The following is a 15,794-nucleotide window of genomic DNA, read 5'->3' as shown; positions in this document are numbered from 1 at the left end:
AGGAAGGCTTTAAGCAAAGACTAGAAAACTACTTTTCATTGGTGGTGCTTCCTGAAAGAGTAGAGCAAAGTAAAGAACCTTTGAGATCCCATTCAACTCTGAGAGTCTAGTCCTAAGGGCCAAGTTAATAGGTATTTTTAAAAGGTGTTATTGGTGCCTTTTGTTTTTATATCAATTATTTGTGAATTATACCCCTCCCCACACTCTATGAGGCTTTGCTTATGGAAGGAAATAGACATTAAGTGCCTACTATGTGTTAGGCACTGTGCTAAGCACTTTTCATATATTTCATTTGACCCTCACAATAACCCTGGGAGAGATAGGTGCTGTTATTATCACCCCCATTTTACAGTTGAGGAAACTGAGGCAGACAGAAGTTAAGTGACTTGCCTGTGGTCACACAGCTATTAAATGTCTAAGGCTAGATTTGAATTCAGGTCTTCCTGACTCCAGGCCCAGTCCTCTATTCACCATGTTACCTCGTCACCTCTGGTAATAAAACAAATGTAATAAAATAAAATAAAAAGTCAGGCAAAACAGAAGAACACACCAATCAAGTTTGATGGTATTGACAACATTCCACATCTACGGTACCTCACCTTGCCCAAGAAAAGAAGGAGATACTTTCTTATTTCTTTAGTAGGGCCAAGATTAGCCATTATAATTACACATAGTTATATTTTTTCTAGTTGTAACTAAAGGGAGAATTCTTAACCCAAAAAGGAATAGAGATAATTATAAAAGACAAAATAGATGAGTTTGATGATCTGAGACTGAAAAGCTTTCTCATGAATAAAATCATTGCAGGCACGATAAAAAAAATCTGTCAATTGGGGGGAAATCTTTGCTGATGCTGATCTGCTTTGGTAGAGTGAGTTTTCTTATCAAGAGTTCCCTCTACCATTTGAAATAGTATGTGAACAAAACACAAATATATAAGACCAAGAGCCATTCCCCCATAGATAAGAGATCAAAAGATACAAACAGTTTTCAAAGGAAGAATTGAAAACTGTTAACAACCATATGAAGTATTCCAATGTATTAGTAATGAGAGAAATAAAAATTAAAACAACTAGGTGGTTTCAATCTTATACCCAGCAAATTTGCCAAAGATGTCAAAATACAAACTGGTCACTGTTAGAGGAACTGTGGGAACACAGGTTCACATTGTTGGTGGAGCTATAAATTGGTTCATCTGTTTTGTAAAATAATTAGTAATTGAAGAATGTGACTAAACAATTATTTTAACCCAGTATCCCACTGGTAGGCCAAGGAGGTGAAAGACTGAATGACAGATCCCTATAGATATCAAAATATTTGTAGCTCTTTTTGTTGTCCCAAAGATCAGTAGATATTTCCTAAATCCCACTGTGTACTTAGTTCTGTGTTTGGTTACCCTTTGAAGGAGACAGTAAAAGGAAAGTTAACCAAAATTGCAGAGGAGAAGAGAACTTACACATGAAACAACCAACATTCAAGCCCTTCTGTAATCAGACCCCAGCCTATCTGTCCAACTTTGTCTCCTCTTGGTCCCCTACAGATACCATAAGATTCAGCCTGGGCATGACTTCTCACTCTTACCCAAGCTTAATCCTGCCTAGGTATTTTTTTTTTTTTTTTGGTGGGGCAATGGGGGTTAAGTGACTTGCCCAGGGTCACATAGCTAGTAAGTGTCAAGTGTCTGAGGCCAGATTTGAACTCAGGTACTCCTGAATCCAAGGCCACTGCTTTATCCGCTACACCACCTAGCTGCCCCCTGCCTAGGTATTTCTACTCTGTAAAACAACCCACATTTATAAAGGTTTATCAATTACTGAGTTTATTGAGTATTGAATGCCTATTATCATCCTTCATGGCCTTTGATTCCTATTTCTTCTTTCACAAAGCCTTTCCCGACTGCAGCCCATTGTGATCTATTTCCAACTCATTCATCATCTATTTCACCATTTACCTAAACTGTTTTCTAAAGTTCCTTTGTGTGTCTTATCATCTTATTTCCTCTACTTTTGGAGTTTCATTGGTTCTTCATGATAATTATAATCATAATAACTAACATTTAAATAGTGCTTTAAGATTTACAAAGCACTTTATATATCATTGGCTTTTCACTTCAGCTCTGGGGATATGTGCTATTATTATCCCCATTTTGCTTTTGGGGAGACTGAGGCTGAAAGGGAAGTTAAGTGATTTGCCCATAGGTCATGCAGCTAGTAAGTGTCTGAGGAAAGATTTGAATTCTGGTCTTCCTGACTCCTGGTCTAACACTCTACCTATGTACCCCTTGGTTTACCTAGCATGGGATTAGGTTTGGGGGAGGGGAAAGGAGAACTCAGTAAATACTCGATGACTTGAATTATGGACTTAGAACAGTATTTAGTATGCCTTTAGGTGCTTCACTGGGTAGGGAGGACTCAGAGTTTTAGGGAGGAGGGCATGGGAAAAGGTTCTTTGTTCCTTGGCTAAGGACAGTATGGCAGCAGAGGTGTAGCTGAAGTGGCTGATCCTAGGCTGTCTGCCTGGCCAGGGAAGTGGGAATGTTTTAAGCTAAAGGAGGCTAGGGCTCTGTATCCTATAATAAAGCCAGAGGCCCAGGCTTTGAATCTTGGCTCTTCTGCTTATCAGCTGTGTAGCTTTGGACAACCCATTTAACCTCTTAATTGGGTTATAAAGCTGTTGATCCTGCTAGATTATAACTTCCCTGAGAATAGGCACTGCTGTATCAATCAATCAGCTAATCAACTTGTTTGGTCATTTCAGTTGTGTCCAACTCTTCGTGACCCTATTTAGGGTATTCTTGGCAAAGATACAGGAGTGGTTTGCCATTTCCTTCTCTGGCTCATTTTTCAGATGAGAAAACTGAGGCAAATAGGGTTAAGTAACTTGACCAGGCCACAGAGTTAGTAAGTATCTGAGGTCAGATTTGAATTTAGATCTTCCTGACTCCCAGCCTGGTGCTCTATCCACTGCACCACCTAGCTGCCCAATCACTTGTTGTTAATCAACTAACACATTAAATGCCTACTATGTGCCAGGTACTATGCTAGGTGCAGGGCAAAAATGAAACAGTTCCTGCCCGAAGGGAACCTCTATTTCATCATGGAAGACAACCTGTACACATATAAGTATGCATACAAAAAAGCTAAGGTGACTTTTGAGGGAAGTCACTAATAGAGACTGGAGATGATATGTCATTCAGGAGAGCAACATGAAGGTCATTTTGGCCTGGATGTAGAATTTGTGAAGGTGTGAAGCCAGGAAATGTAGGTTTGAGCCAAGTTGCGAAGGACTTTAAAATGTGAAACAGTGTATGGTTTATCCTAGAGGTGATAGGGAGCAACTGGAATTTATTGAGCAAGGGGGTGACTAGACAGATCAGTTCTTTAGGAAAATCCCCTTGGGAGCTATGTGAAAGAGAGAGAGGGAGGATACATTTGGGTTAGGGAGCCCCTTTAGGAAGCTATTAAAATAGTCCAGGTGAGAGGTGATGACCTGAATTAGAGATATGAGAGAAGAGAGGAGGATGTGCATATGAGACATTTAATGGAAAGAACACTAATGAGAGGGGTTTTGTTTGTTTGTTTTGTTTGTTTATTTGTTGTGAGGGGCAATGAGGGTTAAGTGATTTGCCCAGGGTCATTTAGCTAGTAAGTGTCAAGTGTCTGAGGCCAAATTTGAACTCAGGTCCTCCTGGATTCAGGTCTGGTGCTTTATCCACTGCGCCACCTAGCTGCCCCCACTAATGAGAGTTCTAATCCTAGTTTTGCCTCTTACTTAGATGGTAATGAAGGTGTTGAACTGAGCAATCCCTGTCATGGGGCAGAGGTGATGGTTCTTAGGTATTTCTCAATAGAGAATTACACTCTCGCACACAGTGGTCTTTTATTTGGTGCTAGGAAAGTGACTGAGTGGGAAATCAAAGGGCTTAGAAACATTCTCCTTCTAGAATAAAGGGAAGGCAAAAGCTTTTATAGCACATAGATGAGGTATCCATTTGAAAACTGCAAAGTTCCCTTTTGGGGTGGGGTGGGAGAAGCTTAGATGCTTGTCATTTTTCTAAAGAGTCGAGGGGAATTTTTTTGAAATGATGGTCCTGACCTTTGGGGTTATCTCTGTCTCCTAGCTCCAGTCAGGTATTAGCCATGTCTAGTTGACTTTCCTGCTCTAGAATTTTATCTCCCTTTTCTCCTTTGGTATATCTGTCCTGTTATCTGGTCATCTTTGGTTTTGCTTCTCACTGGAGAAACTTCTGATTTATCCTAAGCCTCATGTCAATCTCTAAGGTCTTTTCCAGCAGTGATTCTATTATCTCTTTGTTGTTGTTCAGTCATTTCAGTCATGTCCAACTCTTCATGATCCTGTTTGGGGTTTTCCTGGCAAAGACACTGGAGTAGTTTGCCATTTCCTTCTTCAGCTCATTTTATAGATGAGGAAACTGAGGCAAACAGGGTTAACTGACTTGCCCAGGGTCACAAGACTAGTAAGTGTCTGAGGCTAGATTTGAATTCAGGAAGATAAGTCTTCCTGACTCCAGGCCCAGTACTCGTATCTACTGTGCCATCTCTTTAATTATTAATAAGTTTCTGTTGAATCAAAGGGAAGTAGTTATTGTAGTGAAAGGACCCTCATGTCACACGTACTGCCCTCTTGTCCCCAGTTACATCAGAATCTTTGGCTCAGAGGGTAGGGCCTGGGAACATTTGAGAACACTTGCATGCCCCAGAGAGGTGTGGCCTGGGAAGAGCTGCCCCCCTTCATTCTGACCCCAGAGAGGGTGGGAGGAGCTAGCTTAAAGAGGATGGAGTTAGGAGAGTTAAAGAATATGCCACTCCAGATCCTAGACAGCTAGGTGGTGTCCTTAATAGACTAGTAGACTTAGACTCTAGACCTGACTTCAAATCTTGCCTCAGGTGCTGTGTGATTCTGGGCAATTCTCTTTGCCTCAGTTTCTTCAACTGTAAAATGGGTTATTTCATAGGGTTGTTGTAAGGATCAATTGAGAAAATATACTCAAAATTCTGTCTGAAGATAAAAGTGCTACATAAATGTTATCTATCAAATGTGGGCTCAAGCAAGCGTAGGAGAGGGACTGTGTCCAGGAACTTTCCCCAGACTGGAGGGGCTTTTTTGGCCTATAAGCATAGGCCAAACTATATTCTTCATTTTTTTCATGATATGAACTGGAATTCTGTGAGAAAATGTTGATGCTAGTAATGTTTTTTTGCCTATAAAACATTAAATATGAAATTTCATCTGTAGTGAAAATATTTCTTACATGTGGAAATTTTTCAGTGTTAGAATAGGCTTAATTTCTTCTCTTAACACTTATCTTTTTTTTTTCTGGGGACTCCCCTACCGGTTTTTGTAGGTCTAGTTAATATATTTCAAGCCCTAAGTGTTCTGTGGTCAAATTAATTTGGGAAATTAATTTATTCTAAGATTTCCTCCAGTGGGGCCTGTTTGTAGGGGCAGACCTTTGGTATTACCAGATTAGGCCTCGCTGAATACTTTAGAAACATTCTAACAACAGCATCCTTTCCCATAGTCAACAGTAAATATTTCCCAGTATTTTCAAGCTTTGAAATTCTAGAACTCTTACCTAATGCCCCTTTCTTCAGGGTCAGAAGTGAGCACTTTATCAGTCCGCAATCCCCAGCCCAGCTAACTGTGTGTCCCTGGGGAGTGAGGATGGTGGAATCAAGCCAGACATGTTGATAAAGACACTATGAGGAGGAGACAAGAGTCCTTGAATCCACGGGAGAGGCCTGAGGCATGGACTGAATGAAACCTGGGGCTTTTGACTAGCAGCCACAGATGGGCATGAAGCCCACACTGATATTGCCACCTGTCTGGGGTTTGTTGTGCCACAGGACATATCAAAATAATCCCAGCACTGATTTATCCACTTATGCAACAAACAGTTCACCAAATGTAAAATATAAAATAATAATGACAGGATAGTGACTGATCCTCAGACTATCATTATCTGAACTACAAAAAGAAGAGAGGAACAAGATAAAAGCAATAATCTGAAGGACATTATACAGGAAACATCCCAAAAGTCTTAGTGCAGGGTAAGCTTCTTGAAGCTTATGAAAGCTTAAGCTGTACTAAGACTTTTGGGACACCCTGAATATACAAGGATAATAATAGGGTAGTCCCTTGTCCTGAGACCATTTTTATCTGAACACTTATAGAAAAGAAGAGAATGAGATTAGTAGTAGTAGTAATAATTTATATTTATATAAAAATTTAAGGTTTTATGAAACACTTATCTGATTCTCACAATCCTGTGAAGTGGATGTGACCATTATTCCTTTACAGATGAGGAAAAACTAAAGTTTGTAGAGGTTAAATGTCTTGGCCAGGGTCACAAAGTTATCATGCACTCGAGACAGGATTTGAACCCAGATCTTCATGACTGGGGAGCATTCTCTCTATACTATCCCAAAAGGCCCTCTTGTCCCAAGCCAGCTCATATTTTTGCCTGTTTCCTGTTGTCCCCTGACCCATCATTGGATTTGAATCCCAACTCTTCTCATTGCATTTCTCCTTCTTCACCTGCAAAAAATGAGGGGGTTGGTATGGTTTCTAGGTCCCTACCAACTCTAACTCTTAAAATCTTTTGGTTCCACCACTAGGCATGTATGGGCTTCCTCGGCCCTGGTATTTCCCGCTTCAGAAGTCTTATTGGTTGGGGAGTGGGCGGGCAGAAGCCTGGGAATGGAGCTGGCCTTGGGCGAGACCCCCTCGACTCAGTGTTATGGAGGAAGACCAGGCCTGTGCTATGGAGAGCCGGCGGCTGGGTAAATTGGGCACAGGTGGGTGGGATGATTAGGGTGGGGGTATGTGTATGTGAAATGTAGCCAAGACAAAGAGGGAAGAGTGAGCAGTGTTTGGACTGGGGTTAGGGGGTGGGCATGGGGAGGGAAGGGAGAAAGAGTTACAGCTATGTTCGGGGCCTACTCCAGGTACCCTGGAGTCAGCTGAGCCTGACAGGCCCATGGCACAGTGGTCTCCACTGTACATTCAGCCTGGCCCTGCTCAGCCCTTGCTGACCTCCTGGCTTCTGGCTGCAGAGGAAACACGAGGAATAGAAGAGGAACCCAGTCACCTGCCCCTGGTTGTGTGTGTGGATAAGCTCACCAAGGTCTATAAGAATGACAAGAAGATGGCCTTGAACAAACTGAGTCTCAACCTCTATGAAAATCAGGTGGTCTCTTTCTTGGGCCACAATGGAGCTGGAAAAACTACTACTATGTGAGTACCCACTGTTTACCATAGCTCGTCTGGGGATGCTGGGGCCAGGTCTCCCAAGAGGGGATGGTAGCAGGGGGAGGGCTAGCTATGAATCCCAGTCTCACTGTACCAACCATCAGCAGCCCCCTTATTCTTCTTTCTCCTCTGCTCCCTGGGCCCTGCCTTTCACTTCTCTCCCCTCCCACCCCAGGTCCATCTTGACTGGCCTGTTCCCTCCAACATCTGGCTCAGCCACTATTTATGGCCATGATATCCGAACAGAGATGGATGAAATCCGCAAGAATTTGGGCATGTGCCCCCAACACAATGTGCTGTTTGACAAGCTCACAGTGGAGGAGCACCTGTGGTTCTATTCACAACTAAAGAGCATGGCCAAGGAGGAGATCCAGAAGGAGATGGACAAGTAGGAGCTGGCCCTGGGGGTGTATGTGGGTATGTGTGGAAAAGGCCATGGCAGGGGGATGAACCTAGGACAGAAAACACACTAGCGGGCATGTCATGGAAAGCCAATGGGTTCTGGAGTCAGAAGAACTTAGTTTGAGACCTAAATCCAGTGCCCACTAGATCTGTGACTTTGAGTCACAAATGAGACCCCTCTGAGCCTTGGCGACCTAATCTGTAAATACTACTTCCATGAATTGTGATAGTAGTGCTGTGTGTACTCTCACTCCAATGGTCCTGACTTCAACTCATTCTCCTCTTCTCAAGTCTGCCCATAAATCCTCCACATTGGGGTCCACCCAACCTGCTGAGGACCTTCCTTTAACTCTGGACATGACGTAGATACCAAAGAAGCCTGCGGGATAGCCATTAACTCTCCCCTCCCTCTCATTATAGGATCATCTTTTCCTGTCCTACTTTTCAATATCCTTTATGTTCTTCCTCCCATGTGGTTCCTTGTTGGTCATGTGTTACATCCTGATTTCACCCATTACCTTTTGGATAATTCACAATTTCAGTTCTTCAGAGGCTATATTATTCTATGACTTGAAGCTATAAAGCATCCCTGGAAGAATATTGATGTTAAAAGGAGAAGAGGAACCATGGTGTAGTGGTTTAAGAACCAGCTTTGGAGCCAGGAAGATGCAGGTTCAAGTCCTGCTTCTGATACATACTGGCTTTGTGACAGTGGACAAGTCATTTAACCTCTCTGTGCTCTAGGCCACTTCCAGTACATAAGTTGCAAAGAAGGTAGGACTTTCCTCCTCTGAGACATCTATACACCAATAAAATCACAGTCCCAGACCCTATCTCTATCCCTTGTTTCAGAGAGAATCTTGGGGTCATTAAAAGCACCATGTGATTTCCCAAAGGCAAACCTCCTGCTGTTAAAATTGGACCAAGCTCATCATTCATCTGTAGTGTCTGCACTAAGTAGGCATTCTTTTTTTTCTTTGTTTTCTTTTGTTTGTTTTGTTTTTTAGTGAGGCAATTGGGGTTAAGTGACTTGCCCAGGGTCACACAGCTAGTAAGTGTTAAGTGTCTGAGGCCGGATTTGAACTCAGGTACTCCTGACTCCAGGGCCGGTGCTCTATCCACTGCGCCATCTAGCTGCCCCTAAGTAGGCATTCTTCATCTACTTCTTTTTACTTGTATGGATACTTCCACCAAACTCTTTTGAGTGATTATGGCGTACTTCACATAGGAGGCTCTGTGGTGATCTGAGTGAATGCCATCAGCACAGTGTCACCTCTGAATAGGAACCCCAAGAATGCCTTCACCATTTGTAGGAAGTCCCTCTTGGATTTCCTTTGGCAAGCTTCCATCTCTTCATTTTATGCCTTGGTTGATAATTGAAAGAGATCTTCTAACAACTGTTGTTTTTTAATCTACTATTTATTAACATTCTTTTCTTTTTAAAATTTTGAGTTCCAAATTCTCTCCCTTCCTCCTCTACCCTCTGAGAAAGCAAGCAATATGATATCAATTATACATGTGAAATCATATAAAAAGTATTTCCATATTAGCCATTTTTTAAAAGTAAGAAAAATAAAGTGAGAAAATCATACTTCAATTTTCACTCAGTTAATCAGCCCTCTCTTTGGAAGCAGACAGTATAGTTTCATCATGAGTCCTTTGGAATTGTCTTGGGTCATTGTATTGATCAGAGTAGCCAACTCTTTCACAGTTGATCATCATTGCGGTTACTATGCATGATGATCTCCTGGTTCTTCTTACTTCACTTTGCATCAGTTCATATGGGTCTTGCCATGTTTTTATGAACCCCCCCCTTGTCTTCTTCTTTTTTTGAGGGGGGCAGTGAGGGCTAAGTGACTTGCCCAGGGTCACACAGCTAGTAAGTGTCAAGTGTATGAGACCAGATTTGAACTCAGGTCTTTCTGAATCCAGGGCCAGTGCTTTATCCATTGTGCCACCCAGCTGCCCCCTCCCTGGAAATCTCTCCCCTCCCCTTGTCTTTTTTTTGTTGTTGTTGTTGTTTTGGCGGGGCAATGGGGGTTAAGTGACTTGCCCAGGGTCACACAGCTAGTAAGTGTCAAGTGTCCGAGGCCAGATTTGAACTCAGGTACTCCTGAATCCAGGGCCAGTGCTTTATCCACTCCCCTTGTCTTCTAACAATTGTTTTGCCAGTCAGGGAATCTCGAACAGTCTTTAACCCACCTTTATTTGTCTCTTTGAGTAGAACTTGTGAACTTATCCTTCCATTTAGCCATAACTTCCTTTTGTTCTCTGCTTTCATTTATATTAGTTCTTCAACTTTTCTGTGTCATAGACCAACCCCCAGGGCAATCTGGTGAAGTCCAGGGGCCTATTTTCAGAATAATGGTTTTAGATGCACAAAATACAGGACATAGGATGGTAAAGGAAACCAATTGTATTGAAATAAAGAGGTATTTTTTTCCCCATCCAACTTCATGGATCCCTTAAGGAACCAGGTTAAGAATCCTTGATTTCTAGTGAGTGTCAAGACTGACAAGATTCATATTCACCAGTAGCAGGGCACTGGATGAGGATCTCACATTTAGAATATCAACTGAATGTTTATTTTTTGTTTGTTTGTTTGTTTTTGCGGGGCAATGGAGGTTAAGTGACTTGCCCAGGGTCACACAGCTAGTAAGTGTGAAGTGTCTGAGGCCGGATTTGAACTCAGGTCCTCCTGAATCCAGGGCCGGTGCTTTATCCACTGCGCCACCTAGCCGCTCCCCCCCCCAACTAAATTTTTATAAGCAGTTTAAAGTGTTAGTGATTCTTGGTGATATCTGCCCACTTTTCTACCCTTCTGCCTCTATCTGAACAGAAGCAGAAGGGCGCCATGCAGGAGCCAGGGTCATTTTGCATTTTCCTTTGTTTCATGGGTTGCCAGAGCCAAAGACTTTGCTACCCTATAGCCAGGCTATTGGTGATGATCCCTTCCCTCCGTACTTAGCTAGGCTGGTCCTCTAAAAACAGCCATAATCTTTTGCTGGGACTGCACTGGAACTCCATGAGCATCATACAACCTGCCAGAGCTGGAATTCTGCTGTCACAGCCTTTGAGAATCCAAGGTCACCTGGGCTTATCTGTAAGATGGGAACAATTCCACGCACTCCCTTGTTCACAGGGTTGTTTTGAGGAAAGTGCTTTGTAACCCTGAAAATGTTATAGAAACTTTACATGAGCTGCTGTTATTATAGGAGGTGGACAGGGGCAGGAGAGACAAGTAGTGTCAAACTTGAGATAAAAATTATTAAAGGCAAGTGATTATACAGGGGTCATGATTGATTTGTGTAGTGTATAGTCCTAGAGAAAACCTTTAGAAAAATGGGGATCAAGGTCTGTAAGGTCAATCAGATCTCTCTGAAGTGGGCTTGGACAATAATGTAGACCTAATTTTCTTGGTCATAATAATAGGTAACATTTATATAACACTTACTGCATGCAAGGCACTGTGCTAACTGCTTTATATGTTATCTCATTTGATCCTCAAAACAACCCTGGAAGGCAGGTGTTGTTTTTATACCAATTTTATAAATAAGGAAAATGATTCAAATAGACATTAAGTGACTTGCCCAGGGTCACGCAGCTAGTAAGTTTCTGAGGCTGGATTTGAATCTAGGTCTTTCTGACTTCAGGCTCAGCCTTCTATCCACTGAGCCACCTCTCTGGTGTGGGTCCCATGATAGGTTAAGGCCAGCTTTACCATTAGACTTTTAAGTTTCTTGAGCGCAGAGACTAATTTTGCCTTTCCTTGAATCTCTTTCCCTTAGCACAATGTCTGGCATATGGCAGATACTTATTAAATGTTCTTTGATTTGACTTACCAGTCCCACCCATGGTCTCTTCCTACCCAGGATGATTGAAGATCTGGAGCTGTCCAACAAGCGTCACTCACTAGTGCAAACATTGTCTGGTGGGATGAAGCGCAAGTTGTCGGTGGCCATTGCCTTCGTGGGAGGGTCCCGTGCCATCATCCTCGATGAGCCCACCGCTGGTGTTGATCCCTATGCCCGCCGAGCCATCTGGGATCTCATCCTCAAATACAAGCCTGGTGAGATGGGTGGGGGTTTAGGGCTACAGGGGCTGAGGGTTTTTCTTGTATCCCCTGGGGAAGTGGCTTTTAAGGTAGGTCAGAGGAAGGTCAATCAATATAAAGCACCTACTACGTACCAGTAACTATAGTAGTTTCTGGGTCAGCCCAGGGCTTCAGGGCTCTGAAGGGACTTAGGGGCCTACCTAACTTTTCACCTGTGACTCCACAGGACGGACCATCCTTTTGTCCACCCACCACATGGATGAAGCAGACTTATTGGGTGACCGCATTGCTATCATCTCCCATGGCAAACTCAAGTGCTGTGGGTCCTCCCTCTTCCTGAAGAGCACCTATGGAGATGGCTATCGCCTTACCCTAGTCAAGCGACAGGCAGAGCCCGGCAGTGTGTCTGGTCTGTGCCCTCAAACCCCATCAGGCTTCGCCTTTCTTCTGTGCCCTGCCTTAAGGCACACCCAGTTTCCTCTTCACCAGTATGTGCTCTGGGGCACCCTCATAATCCCTGTCTACCTTCCACCCGTTTCCTACTTCCACTGATGCAGTCCTTTCATTTGGCCAATGTCATTTCTCCCCAGCCCCTAGCTGCTGATAAAGAGAGGGTTCTCTAGTTCCACATACCCCAACCAACCCCAGTCCTCTCCTCTCCTCACTCCAGAGTCTGGCCAGACACCTAGCTCTCCGGCCCCCTCAGCACTCAGCCCCTGCTCCGAACCTCGGGTTTCCCAGTTCATAAAGAAGTATGTGGCTTCCTGTCTGCTCATCTCAGACACCAACACTGAACTCTCCTACATCCTGCCCAGCGAAGCTGCCAAGAAAGGAGGTTTTGAACGGCTCTTCCAGGTAGGAGAGTTGGGGTAGTGGGTAAGCAGGAATGATTGCAGCACTCCCCAGAGACTTGTCCCAGGCAGTAACAGAGAAGGGTGTGAGCAGCACTCCAAAATCAAAGTATGCAGTGGGGGAATAATTGGGAAGATGCTTAGCAGCCCCGGGGAGGGAGGAGTGCACAACAGCTGTGAGCCTGCACAGAGCCATTGTGGGGTTGTTTCGAGACTCTTCCCAGAAGGCAATAGGGATTGACTGTGGGGCTGCAGAGAAGTCCTACTGAGTGGGTGGCACTACACAGTGACCTCCTGATGGGACAGTAGACAATAACGCCAGTGTGTCTCCACAATGATGCCTTTTAGGAGGGTAGTTACACCCCAGCCTGAGAGGGTGGGGGGCTCAATTGTGGGGCTAAGGCCTTCAGCTACTCTTGCACCTCCATGACTACCTCTGTGCCTGGGCAGCACCTGGAATTGAGCTTGGAGGAGCTACAGCTGACAAGTTTTGGGCTCATGGACACCACATTGGAAGAAGTTTTCCTCAAGGTGTCTGAGGAGGACCAGTCCCTTGAAAACAGTGAAGCTGGTAAGCAGAGTTTGGGGGAACAGCCACATCTAAGGAGGAAGGTGTTGGTGTTGGTGAAGGATGGGTCTGGGTTGGGTGGCACTGAGAATCAGTTGGGTAGATGCTAAGGTGCCCATTTCTGTGTATGTGCATGTAAGAGTGTGTGTTTGTGTGTGTGTGTGTGTGTGTGTGTGTGTTGGAAGCTTGGTGGGAATAGGGAGCTTGAATAAACTTACATCTTACAAGCTCATTCACTTTTCTTACTAAGTACCCACCATGCAAAGGATGTATATAATAGGATAGCAGGGGTGTGTGATAATAGGATAGCAGGGCATGATGGCTCAACAAGGTGGGGAGGGCTACCACAAAGACAAGGTTCCTGCCCTCACAAGCCTTACAGTCTAGTAGAGAAGAAGATACCTGAGCACACAGAATATACAGCCCTTGACCTCAGGGAGCTGAGTTTCCTCTCTCCCTCATCACATACCGAGGGTGGCCTGTGCCCCAATGTGGGAAAGTTCATAGGGAGGTGTCAGCATCCATGGGCACTGTCCAGCCTCCTTCCCCTCATCATGAGACAGAATCTTGAGTCTTGAGAAGATATCAGATGCACTCCTTTATCTCCTGTTATCTTCCCACCTTCCCTGACCCAGATAGATGAAGCATTTGTTCTGTACTTTGTGCCAAACACTAGACAGTGCAAATACAAGCAAGCAAGACAGTTCCTGCCCTCAATGAGCTTATGCTCCAATGGGAGAAGATAACATATAAGAGAGCTAGAAAAGGGAGGGGTATGCGTACAGTGCCAATGTGGAGTTGGCCAGGGAGTAGTGAAGAGGCCTGGGCCCCAGCAAGGTAAGGCACAGAACCCAGGGGCAGAGTCTAGGCTACTAGTGGGGAGGAGGTAGAGGTGATTGTCTGAGTAAAAAAGGCCTAGGGAAGATTGGGCCTAAGCCCTAGCAAGAGAAGTTAAAGATGCCACAAATGTGGCCTACAGCTGCCCCGCAGAAGGGATAGAAGGTGTGGACACTGGGTGGGCAGCCAGAAACACTGAGCTGTAGGGCACTGAAGTTCCTGTCCCAAGGGCTACTGCCCACTTTGGAATATGGGGACTAGGGATTGGGGAAGAGGGCGAGGCAGGGATTCAGCTCCCTGCAGAAGCGGTGACAGCCTCTCTTCATTCCCGCCAGACATAAAGGAGTCTAAGAAGGATGCCCTTCCTAAGGCCGAGGTGCAGAAGGACAAGGAGGGGGCCACCTCCCCCGCAGCGGATCACAGCAACCTGGTGGGCTGCTCTCAGTTGGCCCAGTCCCAGGCTTCCCTTCGCTCCTCTTCCTCAGCGGGCTCAGTCCGGGGGGATGAGGAAGGTGCCTATGTTGAAGTTTATGGTGACTACTCCCCACTCTTTGACAACCTTCAGGATCCTGACAATGTCAGCTTGCAAGGTAGGCATGGTCACAGCCGTGGCTATTCTTAAACAGGCCTGGGGAGAATCTTTATGTGGCTCCTGGGGCGCTCGCCTCCAAAGGTTTGGCTGATGTTCTCAGGAAGCATAGCTGGTCACCCTGCTGTCCCAGTGTCCTTCTAAGCTCCCTTTCCTACCCCTTCAGGCTTCCACAGGTCCCTTCTCCTGTGCCCATCCAGGCCCTTTAACCTCAAACCCTATAGGCCCCCTCCACCCCTGACTCAGGCTTCCCTTCTTCAGTTCCTGCTTCCCCATAGTCCTTGGATGACCCACTCCTCCATCTTTCTAGCTTCCTCCTTAAAAATCTTCCCAGACCATTTTGGGCCCTGTCTCTAACTTCCCAGAGATTCCTCTAGATCCCACTGGTTTCCCCACCACACACACCAAGATGCATCATCCTCTTTCCCCCTTTCCAACCCCCTACAATCACCTTCTAATGGGTAAAGACTTTCTCTCTGCCCTACCCAGCATTGGTCCCCTTCTAATAATCTCTCAGGCTGGAAGCCCTATGAATGGGTCAGTCTGTAATAGACTGGGAACCTATTGATTCCAGGGCTCTGGGAATGCCAAGAGCTCTTACCCTTCAGCTCTTGCCCTTAGCCTAAAAATGAGGGGGAAGGGAAGAGGAGGGAGCAGAATCTGAGTGGTCCCCATCTCTGTTCTTTTCTGCAGAAGTGGAGGCTGAGACTTTGTCAATGGTTGGCCAGGGCAGTTCCAAACTAGAAGGCTGGTGGCTGAAGCTGCGCCAGTTTCACGGGCTCTTAGTCAAACGTTTCCACTGTGCCCGCCGCAATACCAAGGCGCTCTTCTCCCAGATCCTGCTGCCTGCCTTCTTTGTCTGCGTTGCCATGACCGTGGCCCTCTCCGTGCCCGAGATCGGTATGGGTGTGTCCCCATGCTCAGTCACAAGGGGCTTGTCCATCTGTCCTCATGACTAATCAGGAGGTCATGGGGGTCATCCCTGAAGTCATTTAGGAGTAAGGGATTCCTGGCTTGGGAGTCCGGAGACCTGGTTTTTAGTCCTTGTTCATCCATGTGATCTTCAGAAAATGATGTTCCTATCTCTGGGTGTCATTTTGTTCAAGGCCTGTCCTAGGCATTGTGGGAGAAAAATGAGGAATTAGACACAGTCTTCTGCCCTTATTGTCTAGTCAGGAGATGAGAGATATACACCCATATGACCCCTTTCCTAAACAAGAA

The 15,794-nt window shown here is 45.0% G+C and overlaps 1 protein-coding gene across 4 annotated transcripts in view; it reads left to right on the top strand.

Annotated features, from left to right (window-relative positions):
* The window catches only part of ABCA2 (ATP binding cassette subfamily A member 2), a 72,347-nt gene that overhangs the window by 40,463 nt on the left and 16,090 nt on the right, over positions 1-15,794 (top strand). For all 4 annotated transcript variants that reach the window (XM_043988675.1, XM_043988677.1, XM_043988674.1 and 1 more), the window contains 9 exons: positions 6,639-6,803; positions 7,077-7,257; positions 7,448-7,660; positions 11,547-11,743; positions 11,955-12,137; positions 12,399-12,583; positions 13,030-13,150; positions 14,320-14,574; positions 15,267-15,473. In XM_043988675.1, the coding sequence (XP_043844610.1) occupies positions 6,639-6,803; positions 7,077-7,257; positions 7,448-7,660; positions 11,547-11,743; positions 11,955-12,137; positions 12,399-12,583; positions 13,030-13,150; positions 14,320-14,574; positions 15,267-15,473 (1,707 nt within the window). The remainder of the gene's footprint in view (positions 1-6,638; positions 6,804-7,076; positions 7,258-7,447; positions 7,661-11,546; positions 11,744-11,954; positions 12,138-12,398; positions 12,584-13,029; positions 13,151-14,319; positions 14,575-15,266; positions 15,474-15,794) is intronic.

This window comes from Dromiciops gliroides, chromosome 2, assembly GCF_019393635.1.
Source record: "Dromiciops gliroides isolate mDroGli1 chromosome 2, mDroGli1.pri, whole genome shotgun sequence".
NCBI classification, from domain to species: Eukaryota; Metazoa; Chordata; class Mammalia; order Microbiotheria; family Microbiotheriidae; genus Dromiciops; species Dromiciops gliroides.
Note: the sequence above shows the minus strand (reverse complement) of the source record. Positions and strands in the feature narration are given on the sequence as shown.